This window comes from Mugil cephalus, chromosome 21 (assembly GCF_022458985.1).
Source record: "Mugil cephalus isolate CIBA_MC_2020 chromosome 21, CIBA_Mcephalus_1.1, whole genome shotgun sequence".
Taxonomy (NCBI): Eukaryota; Metazoa; Chordata; class Actinopteri; order Mugiliformes; family Mugilidae; genus Mugil; species Mugil cephalus.
In genome coordinates this window covers 7,305,092-7,329,852 of record NC_061790.1, presented here as the reverse complement: position 1 = coordinate 7,329,852, position 24,761 = coordinate 7,305,092, and the positions used below count along the sequence as shown (strand labels likewise).

The 24,761-nt window shown below is 45.2% G+C and overlaps 1 protein-coding gene across 3 annotated transcripts in view; it reads right to left on the bottom strand.

Moving 5' to 3' along the window:
* The window catches only part of LOC124998993 (pleckstrin homology domain-containing family G member 1), a 66,039-nt gene that overhangs the window by 30,642 nt on the left and 10,636 nt on the right, over positions 1 to 24,761 (bottom strand). The window contains exon 1 of one of the 3 annotated variants that reach the window (XM_047573705.1): positions 9,989 to 10,533. The exons of 1 other annotated variant lie outside the window; for it this stretch is intronic. Coding sequence is in view for 1 of the 2 variants with exons in the window: in XM_047573704.1 (XP_047429660.1) it covers positions 1,661 to 1,670 (10 nt within the window). In the remaining variant the exon portion in view is untranslated. Of the gene's footprint in view, positions 1 to 1,660; positions 4,585 to 9,988; positions 10,534 to 24,761 lie in introns of those variants that run through there. One more of the 3 variants, XM_047573704.1, reaches the window with a different exon arrangement.

The following is a 24,761-nucleotide window of genomic DNA, read 5'->3' as shown; positions in this document are numbered from 1 at the left end:
AATTGCAAATGGCCCTTATTGTGTGAAAAGACTGTAAAATAAAACCGTTTAATTGACGACCGCCGCCAGCTTAAGTTTACACATATTATAAACGCAGATTGGCGCCTCTTATCTCCGAGTTTACGAGAGCCGCAGCCGAGCCTCTGCGAGCCGAGCTTCTTCGCCGGGTATTGACACCGCGCGGACATTAGCGAGGAATGCGCCGCATAGTTCGCGCTGACAGTGTAGCTGTGGGAAACGAGCCCGACCCGCAAACCGTCCCTATTTTCGGGACACACGCGGTCTCGCTCGCACCCTCGGGACACCGGTGCGGCACACACCCTTGGCTTCCCTCTGAGTGCGACATACTGGCCTCATTCTCTGGCCTGAATGGACTTTGGGCCCGGTGAAAAACAGTAAATAAATTAGCGAATAAAATAGAACCACAGCCACTGCTCCAGTGAGGGTTCCTGCATCTGCACGCATCTACAAGCACAAAAAGGCATGGAAGTAAAAAATATTGATTTTGTTTATGTGGCTCCGATGGGAAGTGCCCTCCACCCTTCACCCACCCAGCTTCCATGGGGCTGCAGCTTCTTGCACGCGATGGGGGGGCAGATGTCCTCCCGGGGGACTGGACGAGGAGAGTGAGAGGTGGAGGAGGAGGAGGGGGTCCATTGTCTCCCGCACCTCTAAACCAAAGAGTTTGCACTAAACAGTAATTATTCCCCCCCTCTCCCTCCCTCCTCCTCGCCCTCTCGTCTCTATCCCCATTTGTAGCCGCCACCTACCCTCCCTCACCCCCCACCCCCCACCCAACTGCTGCCCTCAAGGCTCTAATTTGGGTCACAGGCTGCAGAATGGCATCTCAACCCTCAGTCAAACCTACACCCGGCAAGGGGATACCGAAACATGTGTGGGCTTTAAGAGATACGAGGAGACAGAAAACAGACCTTTTGTACGATTCGACAGGGGGCCACATAGAAAAACACAGCCAGGAGGGCGTGCTCGAGCCCCATCTGCAACTTTCTGCAAGTTTTCTGCAGCAACGTGCATCATTTCTCGTGCTAGGTTACACATGCAGCCACCAGCAAAGAAAAGTTTAGAACAGGGATTGTAAAAAAAAAAAAAAAAGACAGCTGCCGAGGAGCTGCGCGCACCATCAACTCAGCATCACCGGTGATTTAACCGCGAGAAAGCAAACAAGTCCCATTCAACGGTGAGGAGGAGGAAGGGGGTGAGAAAACAAGCAGAAGACACGGACGCTGCAAAGACGCTTCACGCGGCGCTGTCAGCTGAGGAGTAAATAGCACGTAAGATAAACAGCAGAACCACCAGAGAAAAGCAAGCGCACCTAGGATTTAAATGCTGCCGTCTCATGTTTGACCACTTGAAAACAACTTTTTTATATATATATGTATATATATATATTTAGGACGAGTTTCCCTTCACCAAACGTGAAACCTAAAAGCCGGATATTATTCTACAACCAATATTTCCTTTGAAGAGATGTGAAGACGTGCACCGACTCTGACAGCAAAATCCAACGCAGCCACATCACAGAATCAAATCACCTCTGGGAAGAACAACTTGTGTCTATAATTTGGAAGTGCTGGGAAACATCTCTGTATATACTTAAGAAAAAGAAAAAAACAAAACAAAAAGAACTTAAAGTGCTTACCGGTAGGCATTGTGGCTTGGCTCCACTTCAACACAAATGGAAGTGAGATGAGATTTAAAAGGAAGGTTTTGGGGGAGTTTTCCAGAGAGGGTCACATATCCAGAGTATTCCAAGCAATATTCCCGGCAAAGCTTCAGTTTTTTAAAAAGAAACAAATCCCTTTAGAGTTCCCAAATTCTCCCAATCATTGTGATGGCTTTCTCCTGGGAGCTATCGTGCAGTCGGCTCCTCCAAAACACACACACGCACACACTCTCTGAGGCTGCGTTTTCTCCTGAACACTCTCCTCTTGCTTCTTTCTTTTCTCTTCTTTTCTTTCTCTCACTTCACTTTGCTGAGGATCTCCTCTGTCTGACTGCCTCGCTCCCTCCCTCTCTCCTGTGGCAACACTGTGTGCGTCTGTCAGCGTTCATGTGTGTGTTTGTGTGTGTGTGTGTGTGTGTGTGTCGGAGTGAATGGCCTCTGCTCTCTCCTGCTCCCTCCCTGCTGGGTATTCCCCTCCCCCTGACTCCTCCTCCCTCTATCCCCGCAGCAAATTACAAGGAGCTCCACATTAAGTAGTGCCTCCTCTCCTTCTTTTTTATCTTTCCCCCTGCTTCTTCATTTCTCCCTCTTCTTCCACATTTTCTTCTACTCCTCAAATCAAACTTTTAGCCTGGTCCGGGAGGGCAGCGTCTTTTTTTTTTTTTTTTTTTTTTTTCCCGTCCTTGCCCCATCTCCTACGCTCTCAGCGGGGCATCCCGAACTGCTGCTGTTAGCACACGGCTCCAGAGATCACACACATGCCAGCGCTTTTTAAAAGAAGGAGAGGGGGGTTAACGGCTCGGACAAAAGCTCCCAGTCCGCTGAGAGACACCGCGTTGCTCATTGTGTCCCAGATGAGAGGAAAAGGCCGAACAGAGCGTGCATGCAAAATGTGGAGGAACGGGGAGGTAAAAAAAAAGATTGGTTCACACCTGTTTGAAATAGTCTGAACGTGAACTAAATTTGAGGGCGATGCAACGCAGGTGACCACCTCGAAATGTTCTTACAATCCCTTAAGACATAGACGGTATAACCTACGTACGTAGCCTAAGCCGTCAGTCGGGCTCACTCAGTAAAACCACGACCCAAACCCTGGTCTGCGCTGTCTTTTTTGACAGTCGGGCTAATTTTTGTTTCTACTTCCTGTTTCCTGTTTCACTTTCTACTTTCGCTGAAGACGAGTTCTACAAAAGTTTGTATCCCCTCCTCAGGTAGGGGTTTGTACACATATTCAGTACCATAATGGTACCGGTGCTGACACAAATGGTAGGATTTGGGTTCGTTTTGGTGCCACTGAATTTTTAATTACCGCCCCCTTAGCTGTGCCAACGTTACACGTGACGGAAGTGAACTTTCGAAAGGGTCAAAAGTTTGGCTGCACTGTTTGTTCTTTATTGATCCAAAACAATCAATTTGAAAACTGTGGAGATGGAGAAGCAGCCGGAAACGCTATAGCGGAAAGACGCCACCACCAAGCGGACCAATTATTCCTGTGCACATCAGCGTATGGCGTAAAGTTGACGCAGAAGCGTTAACCGCACACAGTACTACGGAGGACAGATTGTAAACAAGGTCTTTGACTTGCTCAAACCTCGCTAGTCAAACGTCTTGTTCCATGAGTGTTCCAAATTAACCTCAGTTTAGTCACAGTCGGCGGTTCCATCACGTCTCCTGAAAATCAGGGAGCTAAAAAAAAAAATATTTAAAGTTAATTTGTCTTGGGTTAAAATTGTCAAAAAACTGGAGGTGTTTAGGAGCTGGGGAGGGTCTAATTAAAGACGATACGCCGCGATAATTATAGGACTGTTTTTGAAGCTTTTTTTTTTTTTTTTTGGAGCTTGACTCATGCAGGAAAGTTAATGTCTGCTTCTGCTGCTTTGAATTTCTAATCTCTCGCAGCATTAAAAGTCTAGAATATCCTTTTAATGCTGCTTTAACTCCAGAAGCCAAACAAGGGGCTCTGCGTGAATAAAAGAAAGCCTTAGATGTAAATAGTGATGATCAGAGGGGTTAAAAGGCTAAAGCTGGAATTAAGCTGAGATTCATGTGAATGTCTGTTATTCGGATTCGCCAAATCCCTTTTTTATTTCACTCAAGTCGTTTGTTTACACTGACTCCTTTTGTCGGGTCTTTACAATATGGCATGCTTAAGTTAACGCTTCAACCCGGCGCACATTTATCTTTTACGCTCAGTCCCAGTCTAGAAGCGTAAAAGAAACACATACAGGAATGCTTTATCTTACATGTGGCCAAGAGAAACATCATCCCAGCTTCGTGCTATCAAAAACTCATCTTGAGAGCTGAGGTTTATTATGCAGCTCTAACCCATTCGTCACCGCTGCAAGACCTTGTTTTATCGTCTTTTTTAAGACTTCACTATGATTCTTAATGTTCCTCAGATTCGTCTGGGTGTCCAGATATATACCCAGATACAGCGCTTCACAAAGCAGTTATAACTCAGCTCAGGTCATGTTTCCCATCAGGCCGACACACGTGAGACAATGGAGTCTCAGTCTCGCGCCCTAAAAGCAAATGTGTTGACTATTTGTCGTCCCTCTTTAAAGAAGAGACTGGTCCCAGCAGCATGGGGTCCTACAAACACCCCCACCCCACCTTCCTACTCCTCACCAATACAATAATAGAGACCCCCTGGTCTACCCTCTCTGTCTCTCTCTCACACACACAGACCCCTCTCCCTAATGGTCTGCGGATCCGCTGACCCACGAAGCCCCTAAACCTCCAATCTGAATCCAAACTTTTCACCTGTCACTCCCCTCTCTCGGCCACCTCCTACTCCTCACACACACACACACACACTGAAGCAGGCCGTCCATAATGAGCTTGGCAAACACACACGGGGAGCGTCTAAACTCATCAGTTCGGTCGAGCACGACCTGCCGATGACAGAAGTCCGTCTTATCTGATGCCCCCTGCCCGTCCACTCCCTGCAGGATATCGACCAGAAAAATAGTGGGAGTTCCAAATGCAGTATCGACGGTGCTTGATACTACTGATCCAAATGGAGATTAAAAGCATTGATGATATAGAAGAAATAATAGACAATGAGCAGAATGAGAAAATGAGCATTTCATCCAGAAAACAGTACAGACGGTGCAATGTTTTTGAAAGAAATCAAAGTTGAAGCACCGTGCGTTTAATAGGGGTGTCTCAATACAACTTTTTTTAGTCAACTTTAGTTTTTTTGCTGATATCAGACCAATCTGCGATATCAATAGTTTGCGGATCAGATCAGGACACCCCGAGTGTTAAGGGCGTTATTAATTGATTTAAAAACAATCTGACCATCTTTAGTCAATATGAATCCTCTAAAGGTGTTCAAGGGAGTAGTCTTCTGGCAAACTCATCACATAGAAAACTGAAGTGCATGATGGGAAGTGGAGGGTCCGGGCTTTGTTTGAGAGCTGAATCAATCCATCGGGAGAACGCTGCCTTCTTGTTCCAATATTTTAGGTAAACTTCTGAACGATTCATTGACAACATATCCTTCTTAATCAACTCGTCGTTTATTTTCAGTCAATACTTTTCGCATCCCCACAGCAGGTAAGGGCCTGTTCAGAGCTCGCAATAAAATCTGACCTGGTTTGGGATACTCGCGAAAGGTAGGTTGGGTTATACATCCGTGGGAGCGCATGAGATCCATGAGGGAATCCTGATCTGGAACCCACATTTGGAGGTGGCTTCCCTAAAGTGGCCCTTGACGTACAGAGTTTATGGGGCGTATGGGAGCTTCCAGGGCTGAAGTTAGGGTTAGGGTTAGGGTTAGGGTTAGGGTTAGTGCCATTCTTGGTGCTGGAGCAGCAGTAGAGATCCATGAGGGACATCAGCTGCATCGGAAGATCAAATCTCGATCAGATCTTTTGGAGAGGTGGAAACACATGTACCTAAAGTTGGCCCCTTGCGATCAGATCGTCCAGATCGTATCTTAATGCAAGGTACGAACAGGCCCCAACAGTCGACACTACCAACCCCACTCCGGTGTTATTTCCCTTGCGACTTTCATCCTTCCCCACTCTGCGATTTCCCAACAGGCCTTCCTCCTTTTCAAGACTATCAACAAGCTACAAGGAGGCAGTAAATAGTCGAGGCCCCACACGGAGGTAAACACTCTCTAAAGCTCCCCTCGTCCACATCCAGAGTCGATGGTCCGAGAGTTTGCGAGGTTGCCAAGATGATCTGGGACGTGGGGCTGTTGTGGTCACTATGACTACAGAGGGGTATTCATCTCCATGGCATGTGGAAAGACAGTGAGGGGAGCGAGAGAAAGAGGGAAGGAGAAGAATGAGGAAAATGCTTATTGTCAATAAACCACTCCACTCCTCATAACACTCAGGCAGTGCAAACAATGACGGAGGGCACGGAGTTCATACACACTATTTTCAGCTTTTACTGGTGCGCGAACACACAATCGTTTGCTCTCCAACAGTATTGTTAGACTGAAAACTTTAAAGACCACAGCTTCTTGAGTGTGTGTGTGTGTGTGTAATCAGAAATAAAAAAAACTGTCCCAAAACACTTAAGTACGTCCTGGAAGGAGGAAGGAGGAGGGCAGCGGGCGGAGAGAGGTGGAGAACTCATTTGATGGTTGTTATTGCAGCAGGCATGTGTGTGCGTGTGTGCGCGTGTGTTTGCATGTGTGAAATCGGGCCCGATCTGCAGCTCAGACAGCCCGACAGCTTCTTCATTTTCTCAGCTGTCCAATGGTCTGAAGTGAAGACTGTGAGTTTCTGTGGTAACGAGGAAGAGTAAACTGAGAATATACATGGAGAGCAATAGGCTCAGAGATGGAGGGAGACTGTGACTAATGACTAGGAGTTTGTGGGTGGAGGGGTCATTCATATACAGTTTCCCCCTCCCTCTGTGACCCCGTCTGCCTTTGTCATTGCGGAGATGGATCATCGGCAGACTCACACACACTCTTTTCTCCTCGCTCCGGATTCTTTAAGTGCCACCAACACTTAAAGCTTTTGTTCTTGCCGCCTGAGCTCTTCGTTAAAAGCTTAACGCGCTCCTCGCTTCATTTTCCTCTTTAAGAGGTAAGTTTGAACAGTGACACTGTTTGACAATGTCGCACACATACACACAAAATGTTCCCCAGCTTAAATGTTATTTCTAATAACAATAATAATAAAAGTTTTAACACTGAGCCACTCTGTGCAGTGGGAACTTTTCAGTATGTCCTTTTCTTATTTGTTTCAGCCAAAACCACCGCATGTGATGATTGACACAATCTGATTCAAAATTATAATATATTGTTAAAAAAACATCTAATTATTGACATGTAATATGGTGCCTTTGTATTATTCTCAGTTCAATATATGGTTTAAGTAATTTGTAGTTTCTGGGATATTCACTTTATTCATGCAGCCATGTTCCAAAGCCCATATGGACGGTTTAAAATGTCTCAAATACAAAATGTTTGTATATATTTTGTATTGTTCTACCGAGCACTGTATTGGGAACACTTTTTTTTTTTTTTTCAAAATACATGGAGGCATAACCAAGTGGGGACACGTTTAAAATGTATTGCAGTCCATCATGAAAATGAATACACCTTGTGAAAGTAAAATACATGGCGACACCCTTGTCTCTGACTCTGACTCTTCTGTCTGTAGCCAGCAGATTAGCAGTTAGCTTAGCACCATACTTGAAACTGGGACACAGCTCGTCTGGATCAAACCACAGGTAACGAAGTCCATTTTCAGTACGTCCACTTCAAAAACCCTTAGGTGAACACGCACAACAACTAGCCTCTGTGAGAGATTTGTGATGTTACAATCCGACAACTGCAGCGGGAGGCTCATCCAGTTCTCCGTTGTTGTTGTTCTTTTAAGGCCGCGTAGGAAGCGAGCCAGCTGCGTAGGACGACTGCTTCCCTGTTTTTAATTCCACCTGTGAAGCTCTAATTAGTCAACTGTGATTGCCACGTTCGTCGAGCACAACACCAGATGTACACTGTTTGAATAACTGAATAAATTAAACACGAGGGCTTTAATTATGAGGTATAGGAACATTTGACACAGATTTTCCACAAATTTCAGCCTGGGTCCTTGGTAAAACGTTTAATTTAGGTCTAATGAGGATTTGAAATGAGCTCCAGTCAGGGGAGATTCCTAACTCAAACTGAAGTGAGGATTTGATGCCGATGTAGTTCAGCACCTGTAGCCACCAGGCCTGCGTTCCTGTCTATAAATCATTAGCGTTAGAAGAACATTTGCACGGCTAAGACTCATCTCATTAAGCACTAAAGGAAAATAACTCTCAAGTGCTAAAATCATTTCCCCGCTTTCCCAGATTTATGAGGCTTCCAGACTCTCGGACCGTATTCCCTTGGGCTGCAACCGTCCGCTCGCAGTGCCAGGACGAATCCAGGAATTTTCTAACTCTTGCCGGCCAAGAAATCCAAGCAGAGGCACCACTTAGAACTTATATAAGAGCAGGAATCCCTCGAAATTGGCCCGAAGGAGCCTCGGGAGGGAGCGTCCAGGAAAACAGGGAGCGTCTTCAGCGTTCCAGCAGACTAAACAACAGCAGCAGCAGCGACACAGAAATAACTACAGCTGCTACGTCAACAACAACAATGTCAGCAGCGACAGCCGCGGATAATGACAGAGCCGGGTGGCACGGCGGCCATGGCAGAACCCAGGAAAAGCCTTTTTACGATGGGAGACGAAGCCAGTTTTCAACTATGCAGCGGGCTGGTATTTACATTAACAGAGGCAGATAACTGACAAGAAGTCATCAGAAAAACAGATGCTTTTATCTCCTATGACTGAATATTATTATTAGGCCGTAAGGACTGAGGATTGTTAACTATGCATCAGCACTACGCAAAGCAATACATAGTCAATGTTTGAGAAATTTAGTAATTTAAAGGCTTGTACACAGTAGTCTACAAGGTTACAAGGTGTGTGCGTTTGTGTGTGCGTGCATGCGTGCATGGTTATTGTGCGCTGAGTGAGTACGTGAGTGGCGGATATATGGAGGAAGCTGTGTTTGGCCTCAGATTAAAATGCAGGACGGAGGTCCCGCTCCAGGAAAGGAGACCACACTGGGGGACTTTTGTCCCATTAGGGAAACCCATGACACAAACTAAAAAATAATACTTTGAACGCTAACACCACGTTATACCCACAAACGGCCACATACGGCATCTTAAAACATGGTTTTGTAGGTTAAAAAAAACTGTCCAAAGTCAATGAAATCTTTGGCTTTATGCGCCATGCAAAGGAAGATTATCTAAACACAACTTTACTTTACTCTTATACTTGGACTTGGTCACAGTAGCTTAGTAGCACATAAAAGCCTTAAAGTAAAAAGAAAGATGAAATTAAAATAAGATTAGATTAAAATAAAATAAAAAGGAAGTATTATCTAGTAAAATAAAATAGAAAATGCACTGCACAAGAAGCAACCACTTCAACTACATAAACAACAAATCAAGTAACAAAACCTGTCATGGCAAGAAAAGTAAAGTCTTTGACATCTGTAAATCTGTGTCCCTAAGTAGACGGGTGCTCCAGTTCGAGCTCCTCAAATGAGGACACACCACAAAGGAGAACAAACGTGTATGGGATGTGTGTCCACACACGCACACACACACACACACACACACACACACACACACACACACACACACACACACACACACACACTTCAAAAAGAATGAGTTACTGAATCGAAACTACACCCTAAAATAACTAAGTTTCAAGTTGATGAGCATCCTGATCAAAAAGCTGCATTAGTTCTACGACTTTAACAATTAGTAACAGTGTTCTTCTGATCTAATCCATATGTTAAAAGTGCACTGCTAAACATTTTAACTTGGATCCTGTTTTAAAAGACCGGGCAGTATGGATCATTGTCCCAGGAGATGAAGGCATCATTATTGTTCCCGATTCACCACACACCCACCCAACCACCCACACACACACACACACAAAGGCAGTGGTCAGCATCAACTTAGATTAAACAGAAACCAACTACAAGCAGGCTGACATGCCGTCTAATTAGGCTAGCGGGCAAAGGTGCCATTAAAGTCATGCTAAATTGAAACTTTAGGCTGTGTAATTGTCGGTCACAGCGAGTTTGGTGGCGGCAGCAGTCAGCAATTATGATTAGATAAAGACCTTTTAAGAAGGAAATCACGGTAACGTCTGAGCGTGTGGTGACAGCAGACACGCAAAGATGTATTTACGCTTGTTTTTGTTTTCACCTTCAACAAAAACTGACGCCGCACTGTGTCCCGGCAGATTCACACAAAGACAATGACAACCTGCCACTCACCTCCGGGAGACCATTCCCAACGATTTAGCCTTTCCTCGGCTCCTGGTATCCCAGTATCCTTTCACGGGTTAGATCCATGTCCAGGCATGTGAAAAGTTTTCTCACTATCTCAGGAGCGCTGGCCGACTTCGAGAGGTACAAAAGGTACGGCTCGTGTCAAGGCGGACCGGTCCGCGGTCCACACCTCTACAGTATGAGGTCAGTTGAGAGCGAAAGAGAGACACAGAGAGAAAAGAAGGAGGGTGGTGGGGGGGGGGACAGATGGAAGCAAAACGGAACTGAACCGACTGCCCACTGGGAGGGGAGGGGGAGAGACAGGGAGAGAAGAGCTCGCACATCCAAGCAGCCCACTTCCTGACCAATTACTGCTGCAAGACTAGTCTCTCTCCCTCTTTCCAAACGGGGCCCTTGCTCTTGCTCCTCTCTCACTTTGCGGGTGTGCAACCGCCGCAAGAACTGGAGGGCTGCCAGGACTGCAGGCGACACGGGAGACGGGAGCTAAGACCGAAAAATGGAGCGAGAAGGAGCCGCAAAACGCGGCGCGAAAAACGACAGAGCCCGGAGAACGACCGGGGGAGAGAAGAGGCACTGATGAAGAGTTAACGTGAGATAAGGAGAAGGAGTGTGGGTGGGTAGGATGGGATAGGATGAGACCAGGTGATGCAGAGGAGGGAAGGAAAAAAAGAGGGCAGCACGAGGATTTGCGGCGTTGTCTAAAAAAACGGCAACAAGTGGGTCGCACTTGCAGCACTTTCCTTTTCCTGAGCCCACTTCTTCTTCCTTACTAGTTAGTGTCACTTTCAATATCAGAGCTTCTGGGATGCGGGAGGTTAAGTGTCAGGGCACAAAGGTTAGTCTATTCAACAACAATAACAAAAAAAAGCTAAAAAGTAGAGGTTTCAAGGCCTGGAGCTCTTAGTGCAACCTGCTGTGAACCAGTCCCTATGAGCACACACAGCAAATATTCAAGCCACTGGTCATTGTGTGAGTGTGTGTGTGAGTAATTTGGTCATTGTTCTACATCCTAACAGAGCAGGATGGAGGAAAGTCCCTTCTCTCGGAGCCAGTAGCTGTTGTTCCTACCTCCTGGTAGCAAGGCTTCCTGGGATTGATAAAGCAGCTCTTGGCTCCGTCTGCACACACTTTCGCACTTCCACGTTTTCACTGCTCTTAGGTTTTTCCAGGGAAAACAAAACTGCACGTGACGCTGCATCAGTCTGACACGGTGGCAAACACCGACCTTTGATATGCAACCGACCATGAGCAACATACTTAATGACCTAAATCTTCTTAAAGGGACATATGATTAGGGAGAATACAATGGGCCGTGCAGTGACCTATAGTATGCGTCAATCAACCCGAGGGGTCTCTTTACCCTCTGCTGTCCGTGACCCACTGTAGCAGTCACCAGTGACCATGCAAACAGAGCCGATATGGGTCAGTCACGTTACGACCTGGGATAATCCACCAACACCTTCTGTAAGAGAACACCACACCTTGCACTTTAAGACTTGCAGAGACAATGTTGGACAATTAGCGCAGCGCCTGAGGAAAAACATGCTGATAGCCTTCTGCCAAATGCTAGCCCTTATCATTGTGTTTATTTTACTTGGGCGACAAGATGGGTGGGGTTTACTGGAAGTGTCAAGCAACTTGTCAAACACAAGAAAAATAGGCTAAAATATGGAGCTAGTGGTCAAAGCGGCACATATTCTTAAATATACCAGTCAAACATCAGATTATCGCCATGGTTTTTTTTGGTCATAATCGCTGGCAAAAAAAATGGCTTATCTCTTTCTCATGGCACCAATCAGTGGATGTATTGCGCAACAAGACAAACATGTTGCGCTCAAAGTTGAAAAATGGGAAAGGCAGGAATGGAATGAGTAACGCTGTCAAGGGTCAGACAACTGTGTCAGAGCATCTCCAAGACTGCAGCTCTTGCTCTCGTTCGCGTTCCGCAGAGGTTGGTATCTATCGAAAGTGCTTAAAGACAGGAAGAGCAGCGCACCGGCAACGGGGTCATGGACAACCAAGAGTCACTGATGCACATGGGGATCCAACAGCTGAGCTACTGTAGCTCGGGTTGCTGGAAAAGCGAAACTGCAAACCAGTCAGAGTGTCCATACTGACCCCTGTCCACTGCGCCTAATGTCGACGCTGTATCAGAACCAGAGGAAGGTGACCTGGTTTGATGTTTCCCATCTCTTATTTTATTATATCGCGTGGATAGTTGGGTTTGCCAGTGCAATGTGCGTGTGCTTGGTGTCCACCCAGGTTCAGGAGGTGGTGTGTTACCAGAATAACACTAAATCTTTATGTGATCATCAATGTCTTTGGTTTAAACGACTTAGCTAATGGGTTTATTGTGTTAATGTACCGGACGCAAGGCAACTTTTCTAAGGTCTGCTTAACAAAGGTCTTAAATCACTTCCTTTGTTTTCTTTTGAATTTCAGCTGAATTTGTTTTGGACTGTTATTAAAAAACAAAACAATAAAAATCCATTTACATTAGTCATACTATATGATTTTTTTTATTTTACAAATATAACTATGAATGAATCAGCACTAGAAAATGTTTGGATAACGTAGGCGATGTCCACCCTACACTGATGTCATATTCTACATTCAACTATTTGATCATTAGAAGGAAATAAGTCATATCCCGCTTCAAGTAAACGTGAGTGCCTGCCCACAAAGCAACAATGATAAATGGCACTGTTGGCGATGACTTGGAGATTCCGAGGTATCGTTTAAGTGTTAACAGACAGGTATTTTCCCAAACAGGAAAACTCATGTTGACTGGATAAACGTGTAAATGCAAAGTGCAGCGAAGCTACTGTAACAACAGGATGAACCTCCACTCCCTTGCACCCCCCCAATCCCCCACCCCCCAATCCCCCACCCCCACCCCCACCTATTTCCACTGTTTACAAATGAAGCAATTGCACAGGATGTGACATCAGCGTGCAGCTGAATCATACCCGTGTGATGGCTTTGTCACCCCAGCGTCACCGAAAATTGGGTTTTTATCTCATCCTTCCAAGGATTTCCTGGATTTATCTAATTGACAACGGAGGAAATGTTAATGAGTACATCATTTCTCTTGTTTGTATGACGCTGATCCCACTCTGAATATTTGTCACTGTTACCTTCGGACAGCCCCAAGACACACCACAGAACGCCCGTAGAAACAGTGATGTCAACGTGCAGATATAACAAAGAGATTTTAATCATTTCCTCCAAAACTGGGGCATAGTGAATAAAAAGAAATACTAGTGGGGACTATTTCGTTGACCAAGACCTAACAAACAACACGTACGTGGACACTAGTGTCCACCTCGTCTGGAACAAACTGTTCATTTCTCTCTTGGTGGAATGAATCTATTCTCTCTCCACACATTTGCGCCACATGGAGTAAACATCAGGGATGATTTTAGTTTAGTACATTTCAGGGAGAGAAATGTAGCAAGAAGTAAAACAAGGACCAACAATCAATGCACCAGCTGGGTCTAAAAAAAAAACTTTGTCCCGTCATATATCCAGTAGGTTACATGCTGAGCCTCACCACTTGTACCTTAGCACATGTCAAAGATATATTCTGATTGATGTTTCGGGGCTTGTAAACACTTATCAGATCACCGTATTTATCCTTTGCTACATTGGAAATCTCTACTCAGGTCGAGCTCACACGGGTTTAAGGAATAATGTCCATGTGAATGCAGCTACTGTCAGATGAAGAGATATTAATAAATCAGCTCACCCACATCCGTGTAACATCACTCTGGCATTACTCCGCTAGATATGACTCATAAATGTTTGGCACAGTCCATGTTTTTCACAGTGTGACTGGCAGGAAAAATGGAATAAAACTGTAAAGAATTATAACTACCACGTGACTTCGAGATAATTAAAAGTAGCCTGTGTTAATGTTTCACAATAAGAAGTAAAGAAAGTTCTGAAGAAAACAACAGGATTGGACTTGGAACATATTTATCTATAACTTTAAAATGCCGGCTAAAAGTTATTTAAGAACCATCACGCTACTGGTGGCTAGTATGAGTGTATGTTGGTGCCAGTGACTGTATATACTATGGACAAACCCATTGTGACGTCACCCATCGGATTCTGAACCTCAAAAATGAAGTCTAAAGCTCATCCAACACGGTCGCCATGTTGGATGAGCTTTACTCTGCCCATCTGCCCACCCAACTCTCCGCTACCTGTTAGCTCACTCAAAGCGAAAACGTCCTTAATTATGCAGAATTTAAAAAAATTATAAAAAATGAATGACTTGAAAAAAAACCTCACCCCCGGTACAGTGGACATGAATAGTGAAATAAACAATTGAGACCAAAACCATTGTTTGTACCAGGCTGTAAACATGTTTAATGATGCTGTAAAGTTGGGTTTTTTAACATGGGGGTCTATGGGGATTTCCTTCCTTTTGGAGCGAGCCTGATCATTCAGACCCGAAAATAACTATAAAGAATAATGTAAGAAGCAACATTTAGTCAAACAAGGCATATCTAATCTAATCTAATCTAATCTAAACTAAACTGATCTAATCTAATCTCAAACCGTGAGCGAGGCCACTGTGTTAGCCGGCTGTTAACGCCTCGGATAGCAATTACCGCAGCTCGGTAACATGAGCTAACACGCTAGCAGAGAGTTGGGTGGGCGGGTTGTGTGGGCGGAGTAGAGCACAACCAACATGGCTCCGCCCACTTGGAGACTTATTTCATACAAATCTCTTACAAATCTGGCTAATGATGCATCTCATTCAGTATAGTGCGATAGCCTGTGGTACTTTTAAAAAGTATTCACTAATTTTAGGGGAATTGTCACAGTACAGTCTGCATAAAATGACTAAAAACATTTACATATGTTATCAGAACAGCACAATTTGCACCTACATGTAAGATATCAATTTAAAAAAAGGCAGCTTTTTTTGAGAATCAGAAAACATAATATGATGATCCAGCAGCAAATAAATATAGATCAAAAATGATCTTATTTATGAATAACAATTACGACTTTTAGTAGTGTAATTTTTCATTTATAGAGGCTTAAAGCTTAGACTACTGTATATTTGTCATGTGATGCAGTATTTTAAAGCTGACTTTTGTGAAAATAGTGCCCCAGTGCAATAAAATCTCGACATAAGAGTTTCTCCTTGAACAAGTCATCACCACTTTGCTCCGTACACACAAACTTCAGATTTAAACACAATTTCTTGGTGTGGCTTTAAGACGTGTAACTGATACCAGCTCCCTCGCTATAAATATGAAACGGCATATGTAAGGGAGTCCATGTGTTTGGCATTAAGATTAAAAGCTTTACATTATGGTCAGAAACGGTGGCGAGGCCACAACTCGACCGCTGGGCCGCTCTCGTCAGAAATAGGAGCCGGGACGCATTATTGCTCAGACCAAGATAAAGCACGGGGAGAGCAGAGCTGCACGCATCCCACTGCAGTCGTGCAGAAGTGTGTGCAGGCGCCACACTCTGCGTCCCGGCTGTGTGTGTGTGTGTGCCAGAGTGTATGTGGGTTTTTGAGGAGCTGGATAAAGAGCCAGGAGTGCGTGTTGGCAGGTTCCCTTTGACCTGCGGAGGCTTTATTTTCCCTCATATTCATATCGGCCTAATACTCTGCCTTTCCCATGCCAGTGAAAACCCTGGAAGCCGAGCCCTCTCCTCTCTTAGGGAACCTAAGATGTCACTGCGCACAAAAGGAGCCGTGAATGCCGTCCAACTCAAGCAGGGGCTATTATTTACAGTACCAAAAGAAAATCGCTCTCTCTCTCCCCTCCACCCCTCCCTCCGAGCGTCAGCCGTCTGACTCCTTCTAATGCTTCCCCCGTTTTGCCCTTTTCCAGTCCCTTCCATTCATTTTCTCTTTAACCAATTTCTCTGCCCTCACTTTCTTCAGTTGCCTCTCTCTCTGTCAAACTCTCTGGCAACCCCCCCTCCCCACCATAATAAAGTAAATTGTGGGTTTTGCATCCAGCAAACCCCGAAATTAGGCGTAAGCCCCACACCGAGATCAGCTTTTCTGATCTTTCAGAGCGACTCAAAACAGACGGGAGGAATCCACGCTAATCACATAAGTCCACAAGAACTCAAATATAAATAAGAAGCTCTCCACAACAAACTCAGGTTTCTGCTTTCCTTGGTGAAGCTGGGGCGAAACTAAACCTGCAGATATGAAAGTCAGAAGGAGATTAGGCTACTTTCAAGTGCTGTTGAAGCTGCATGCATTAGATTTGCCTTATCCCGTCTACACTCGAGCGAGTGTTGTTTTTCATGCATTTTGCCAGAAAGTTTGAGATTAATCCAATATGCACTTTCAATTATGACAAATTAGTACATGAAAACTGGCAAAAACTGGCACTATTTGCACAACGTCTCCATAAAAAGTCCATGTTATGCATGCATAAAGAGATTACAGTGATCGTTTCAGGTATTTGTATTGCAGATTTGTAGCTTAGCAACACTAACCCCAGGCAGGGTGTTTATTTTTTATCATTATTATTGTTTTTTTTCAAGAATCAGCTGCCGGATGAACACAGTGGCCGATTCCTGCCCCAGCTTGTCGGTGGGAAGCTACCGTCTGAGCCGCGAACTGCGGTCCAGCTGACGTCTGAGCGTCGCCGCCGTATGTGCTGACAGAAAGAAATACGAGGTCACGTGGTGCTGTAATAAAATAACAGCCAGACACCAAAGCCGGGAAGATGTCACACAGTCCAGCCAAGCAGCGTTTCTAAAGAGCTGCAGAACCGAGGACGTGTTTACAGTAAGTACAGATGTCAGTGACAGGTCTTAACTAGACCCAGATGTGACCAAGAGGAAGATGGGCCCCATAAACACTGAACCCACCCACATACATCCTGACGCAGCACCTTCTATACCCTAAAGAAAAGAAGCGGAAGATAACTCGAAAAACATCCACAGGGTCCTACTTAGAAGTCTGTTGAGGAGAACGAGAATGTGGGAGACTGTGTTCGGAGAGGTGGACACAAACTGTGCAAACGCAAAACATGTCGTAGTAGTATTCAAATCTTCCAAAGGACCAAAGGTTCTTCACTACACCTGCAATTACTTTATTATCAACTTTAATAAGTCAGTGCGTCATCAGACAAGGTTCAGGTCAGTGGAATAGACTGAAAGTGTGGGTGGGATTAAGTTTCTGCTTCTTTTACAGTCGGAGTTTACAATCCGAGACAGCAGTCTGGAGACTTTCTGTAATTGTGAGACATTTGAGGTAATGATTACACAAGTCACTCCAATCAGGATGCAATTCAGTTTTAGTGGACGAAACTAGATGAGTTCATAATCAATGATTAGTCAGTACTTATGGAGTCAAAATAAAGAGAAAGTGTAATGGCGATGTGCAATGATTTCCGTCCGCGCAATAGCCCATAGTCCATGTTATTATAGAGCAACAACTCTGAACACTAGTTCACTTAACGAAAACTAACTTCCCCTTGGGATTAATAAAGTAAACCTGATTCTGATTCTGAACTGTGTCTTGACAAATACATATTGACAAGAAAATGATATAAATAACCATTCTCTATGTGTGGACACAGGTGAAACTGATACATCAGCATTATAACCACTAAATTAAATAACATTGGCCCACTTGTACCATCCACCTAATCCAGCCCCACCCCACAGCAATGACACTCTTTGATGGCAGCAGCCATAGGATCAGGCCTCACACAGACACACACACAAAAACTGTTTAGTTACACCTAAAAAAAACATTAAAAACATCACAATGTGTTGTTCTGGCCTCCAAATTCCTAAGTATTAGCAATATGGATTGGAAAAAGTCTGATCCAACGAGGCCCCTTCCCTCAACCCATAGGAACCAAAGACCTAACCTAAAAAAAAAAAAAAAAAAAAAAAAGCGCTGACAACATCCTGTTGACGGACACCCTCAGAAGACCCACGTCCATTCTCTGATGAGTCACGACGTGACTTCTGGAGGCAAAAGGAAGACCTGCACAATATTAGGAAGGTGGTCATAATGTTCTGCCTGACTGGGCTACATGCTGCCTCGGCGCTCACCATCCGAAACAACGGGATTTAAAAGGATCAGGCTCATTTCAAAGCACATTAAGTGCAGACGCCGATTCCACTCTGTGTTCTTCCCTGTAACTCTGGCTCTAATCATCTGTGTCTCTTTACACCGTTATCCGTCTTGAGGTTGACGGCAGCGCTCGCGCTCCGGTGAAGTGCGCTGCCAATGTAGGCCATCAGCGACTTCGGTGACAACACCCAGCCAGGCCAGACGCACAACCAGCAACACACACACGCACACACACACACATACACGCACACACACACATGTCCCCGTGGAGCTGTAACAGAACTCAGGATCTAGGACGCGAGAGGGAATGCGGCTTGAAACTGAAACCACAGAAAGGAGAACTAATATTTACACAGTCATTTGAGACTAATTTAATCTTGTTTATCACTACCGGGCAAACAATGACGCATTCACACAGAACCCAAACTCATCTGGAAGCTACTGTTAATATGAAGTCTGCAACTAATGATTATTTTTCCACTCGATAGACGAATCAGTCAGACAATAACAATGTGCCTAATTGTATTTCAGGAAGATGACGTCTAAAGTTTCTGGTTCTGGTATAAAAAAATGGTGAATTTACAACGACCTTAAACAGGGAAATCATTTCAGAATCTGACTTTTGTACCTTAATTTCGATACATGTCCAAACAACACAAGAGTGTGTGCTACATGCTCCCAGCTAAGGTAATCCCAACAAAAGAATCGATGACTGCGCAAGAAAACCCGTGCAAACACGTGCGAGGTGTGCGACCTGACCCGGGTCGCGGCGCTCGCTTACATGCGGCCTGAATACAAGGAGAGAGCTGGACGGAAGAGGGTGGAGGATCCTTTATTTTTAGCGTTTGTCCCCGCGCGCACTTCTCACCAAGATGTGATTTAGAGACGGGTTTCTAACTGAGCGCCGCAGCTCATTAAAGGCTGCCCGCAGGTGCCTGTTAAAAGGACTGAAGTGTTGTTTTACATTGAGCTGCAACTCACAATTAAAGAAGTCGTCTTTGGGGGAAAAAAAAAAGAAAAAAAGAAGTGACTACTATGGGAAATATGAGCGGGCCGGGAATTTGCGAAAGTTTGACAGATTGGTAAACGGCACCTGTGGAGCCCTCGGTGCGATGCAGCTTCCTCAAGTACAATTCATTCATATCTAACAGGATCACACACACACACACACAAACACACACTCATGAACTCCACTCATGCAGACGTAAGAGGCTATTTATACACCACTTCCTTTTATTTACCCAGCTCATTGTTCAGGCCACATCTGCTGAGGGCCAAGGGCACAATGGCCAGCCCATGGATGCAGTCGACCACACACCAAACACAGACACACACACACAACAACAACAACCCTGCAGCACAAAGCAGCTCGACACAAGGCAAGCGTTCGGACTCGTCCACGGCGTTTGTTCTGCGTCCGAGCGACAAAACTCCGAAGGCCGAGGCCACCTGTCACGCAGATTTGACATTCCTGCATTGGCGGCCCGCAACGCCGCAACCTCCGCGGCGTGCATTAATTCACACACGCCTGCATGCAAACCAACACGGACGCGAGTTTCGCCGCCGGTGGCAGTTGGACATTTGGCTAAGTGCTGGAGATGACAGCTCATTACGGCCTGTCTGTTTCATGTCAGCTTTAATACAACAGGAAGTCAGTCGGAGGGGGAGGGGGGGGTTTAAAAAGCTACCGGACAGCTCATAACCCTCGCAGCCCAGAGGCTGTCGGCCCGCAACAGCTGCCGGAGATTTCAACCAGCGACCCATGCGAGCGCACGGAGGATACGGAGGCTGCTAAACAAAACAGAGACAATAAAATCTGATTTCCAGAATCCTTGCTCGGCCCTCTCCGCGAGCCATTTCCTATGAGGACGTGAGTTGCCCAAAAATGGCCACCACAGGGTAAACAGCTCCGATCATTATCTTCCCAAACGCTGCAACCAGCGAGCCGCAGGGGGTGGGACGGAGAAGTGGGACAGAGAAGGGGGCACAGGAAACCGGGAAAGGTTTCATTTTCAGACCACTAACCAACCGCGCCGCCACATGATGTCTACGCACACGGCTTTTGTGCAGCAAAAGCCGTGTGCGTAGACATCCAATCCAAGGTAGCCTGCACCCTCTGTAGGCTTCAGTGCTCGAAAGGGACGGCCACTCTTAATTGCACAAACAGACTTTTTATAAAACGGTCTCCATAAAAAAAAAGCGGAAAAGAATGTGAAGAAAGGGAAAACATCTTTTGAAATGAAAAAAGAAAGAACATCCATCAAAGACTTCTTTTAAAAAGCACATTTTATTTGGGAACTTATGCAAAAATAGTCCCTGTGAGGATCAACCAGATCAACACCGCCCAAAAAAAAGTCCGACACTTCCTAAATACGCACGCGCGCAAACACCCTCCGGCTCTTCCTCTCTCCTCCAGGACTACATTCACACTGATTTATGGTTAAAGGATAAACACACGTCCCCGCTGTTTTCATGAGGGTGCCGTGCTTTTTCGGCTGGCACTGCCTGAATAGGAGTCGGGTTTTCTTGCTCCGGCTACATATTTTCCTTCTGTACAGGAAACGGTCGTTTGTCAACACCACAAATTAATGTTGTTTGTTTCCTGTCCTTGACTGGGGATTTTTTTTTTGGTCCATTTGGAAGCAACGTTACAGCTCTTGGACTGTAACTGCCGGGCTGACATACGATACATGTTTTTTTTCTATGCCAAGCAAACCATAAAAATATGGGACAGATGGGACAGAGGCCTTATTTACAGGAAAAATATACACCGGCATATAAATATGCAACGGTTGATTTTTTTTTTTTTTTAACGGCCAAACCAAAATGGCCTGATGAAGAGGTGTGAAAGACGCAAACTTTTCGACTAAACGCAGAAGGGTAAACAGTTTGATGTACACATCTACGATCGTGGCACGGCTAGACGGGTTTTAAATTGAGCTTAGCGTCTGAACCAGGTGTTAAAACTGTGCGTAAAGCGGGGCGAGCCAAAACCAACAACTTAAAAACTTATCATGAAGCTTATTGCAAAACCAAATGAAATCCAACTGCCCCTCCACCAGTAATCCTCTGCTTATCCGGGCATCCGCGCAGCTACGCTCGCAGCATTCAGCGGACAGCCGGACCCCCCTGCCCCACGCCAGACGGGGGTTTCCCTACCAAACGCTGCACAACAATAAAACAAAGCCATCACACTGGGGCTGCAGGGAGGTTGGGGAGGGGAGGGGGGGCATGCAGGGGATCAGGGAGGGCGGAAAGTGAGAGGAACAGCTGCTGAGTGGGAGAGTTGGATGGAAGGGGGGGAGTGCAGCCGCAAAAGAAAGCTAGAGGAGGAAGGGGGGCTTATGTCTTTTCTCTGTCAGTGAAATAAATTACTTTTATGTTTGCAGCCTGTTCAGGCTGTCGTTTGGGTGAGCATTCCCCCACACACGTCTCTGATCTCTTTAGCCGTGCACAAACAAGTGACAAGGACACAAAGGCACAGCTTATGGCGAAAACTGTTCTCTTCAGAATATTGGATCAGAGGGGAAAGTGAGGGATTGCCGTCTCACACACTCTAGTTTAGGAACAGTGTCATTTCTAGGTTATAGATACCCACAGCTCCTTGGTCTCTTGAGGAATTCTCCTGATTACAATCAGTGTGCCGACAGATCTGCCCAACGCAGGAACGGAGATGACAACTGCTTTTAAGAGCTGGCCAGGCGCGTGTATCTGTGCGTGCATGAGGTAATGCCGGCCGGGTATTAACCTTTGCCCTTGTCTTATATCAAGGTTTAATATCAGGAGCTAATCATTAAAGGCATCCAGGGGGAGGGTTGGCCACAGGGGGTGGTATGGAGCAATGACTTGATTATCATGCACAATACTCACCTGTTCAATTGCTTGTTAACACAAATAGCTAATCAGCCAATTACATGGCTGCGATTCAGTGCATTTAGGCATGTAGAGGTGATCAAGACAACTTGCTGAAGTTCAAACCAAGCATCAGAATGGGGAAGAAATGGGATTTAAGTGACTTTGAACGTGGTATGAACGTGCCAGATGGGCTGGTCTGAGTATTTCAGAAACTGGGTCAGAGGTCAGAGGAGAATGGGCAGATTGGTTGGAGATGATAGAAAGGCAACAGTAACTTAAATAACTACTGGTAACAACCAAGGAATGCAGAATACCATCTCTGAATGCGCAACATGTTGAACCTTGAAGAAGATGGGCTACAGCAGCAGAAGACCACAAGGGGATATTTTCTTGCCAGACTTTGGGCCCTTAGTACAAACTGAGCATGGTTTAAAAGCCTCAGCCTACCTGAGTATTGTTGCTGACCATGTCCATCCCTTTATGACCACAGTGGACCATCTTCTGACGGCTACTTCCAGCAGGATAATGCACCATGTCACAAAGCTCATATCATCTCAAACTGACAATGAGTTCACTGTGCTCCAATGGCCTCCACAGTCACCAGATCTCAATCTAATAGAGCACCATTGGGATGTGGTGGAACGGAAGATTTGCATTATAGACGTGCAGCCGACAAATCTACAGCAACTGCGTGATGCTGTCATGTTAATATGGAGCAAAATCTCTGAGGAATGTTTCCAACACCTTGTTGAAAGTATGCAACAAAGAATTAAGGCAGTTCTGAAGGAAAAAGGGGTCCAACCTTTTACTAGCAAGGTGTACCTAATAAAGTGGCTGGTGAGTGTATATGTATCATATATCATGTTTGGAACTTTTTGTCAATGGTAACACACCAGTAAACAACTGGCCATTTGCTTGGAAACAAGCTGTATTTGCAGATTAAAAATTGCCCCTTTGCACATTGTATATGATGCATTGGTTGAGTTTACGTGGACATGCACTAAACAACATGATCTGATGAAAACTCAGAGACAGGCAGAGGTACGTTTTCCACAGAAATCCTGGCTTCTTTTTTTTCCAAATACCCGTTTGAACAACTCATTGTTTTGTTTCCGTCTTTCCCAGAAACTCGTCCTGTCACCAGATGTTTACCCCACATGGGGCAATCATGCAGATATTCCACCCAACGATCACAGCAAGAGTTCACATGGCTACATTAGACGCTAATATTATCTTAATGAACGGACTATCAAAGGTTTACAACATCCTTCCCAGTCCAACATTCCTTTATTTACCTATTCGGCTGGGCTTTTATTGAAATTATTAGCAGGATGAACTCCTGAAGCAGGATGTAAATGTCTCAAATGCCATGACCGCTACTGAACTCAAGCATTTCAAAACACCCACTTCCACCTGAGCATCCGCATGCAGGCTCCTGCAGCCTCCCCCATTTATGACAGCGCAACACACGTCGGCGCTCAAGGGCAAATCTCAGGAACAGGTCACATCATAAATTTACTGCATTCCCATTATTGTTTTAGTGCTCTGTACATTAACAAGTGATAAAACCACATATCCTCAGCCCACAACCGTAATAAAAATTTGCCGTGATTTGACAGTATGCTGTTCATTACCTGGCTGTATCCAAGAAACTAAGACCAACAATGGAAAAGCATGTGAGCAAGGTGGTGGACGGCTAGGCACACTTCACAGGCTACACCCCTCCTGACACAGACAGTTGGTTTGACCCGGAGGTCACAGGCCTGGTGTTTGAGCTGGTACAGCCCATGGCGACGTCCAAATACAGCTGCTCACTCCACTCAGCCTCGGAAAAATCAAAGTGAAAGGCCAAAACAAAAATTTATTGGGTTATTTTTAGTCACATGAGGCAATCGGTTTAGCCTCTAATTTAATACATAAGCTAAAAAAGAAATCAGTTTGTTAGTCTGAGCGCGCCAACTTCCTCACCGCGGCTTTTTATTTTTGTTTGTGTGAAGCAAGCTGCCTGGCTCTGATCCGCTCTCACCCTCCCTCGCTCCTTTTCTCTTGAGCCCTCTTGCCTTATTCACATTGGCAGCGCCTTTTCAAATGTACATTAAAATGTACGGAGGCCAGAAATAGAGCATTTCTGGCATAGAGGGTATTTGAGGGGACTGCAGACATAACAAAAACCAGAGAGGAAAGAAGCCGGCCCGCATAGACAGGGCCCTGGGGAGCACAGTGGTGAGGCGGGAGGGAGGCACAGAGGCCAACAATGGCACACATTCACATTCTGGTTCAACCTACAAGTTTCTGGTGGCCTCATTATTGAGTAAGTAGAGCACTGTGCAGTGTAAGGATTACGTTTTAAATTAAGTATATGATATTTCATAATGAAGCAATGGGTGACGACCTGTTTGGATGCATCGCTGTTTGGTGACTTGAACTTTTCCTAATGAAGTTTTTTTTAGTTCTTAGATCCTTTAACAGCAGCCAACAACAATGCCTGTTGCAGGGAAAGGTAAAAAAGAATTGTATATGGCAGATTACATATCAGCTTTAGCCACAAAACTCTCCTGGTCACCTGCATCGTTTTATCTTCATTCATCAGACTTTAATTGGTTTCATTTATTCCCAATGACATCTCAATTTAGACGTGAAGCTGCACTGTTAGCTTCTCTTCTGCTAATATTGTAGTATGCCTCTGGGATTTCACCTGGGGACTGAATAGGCTCTCAGAACCTGACAGAGTCAGCGTGTAATATCCTCGTGATTGGCTCGGCAGCAATGGGGCGGGGCCTACTGTGTACAGGAGGCTAGGATTGACAGGTCTTGTGCTTC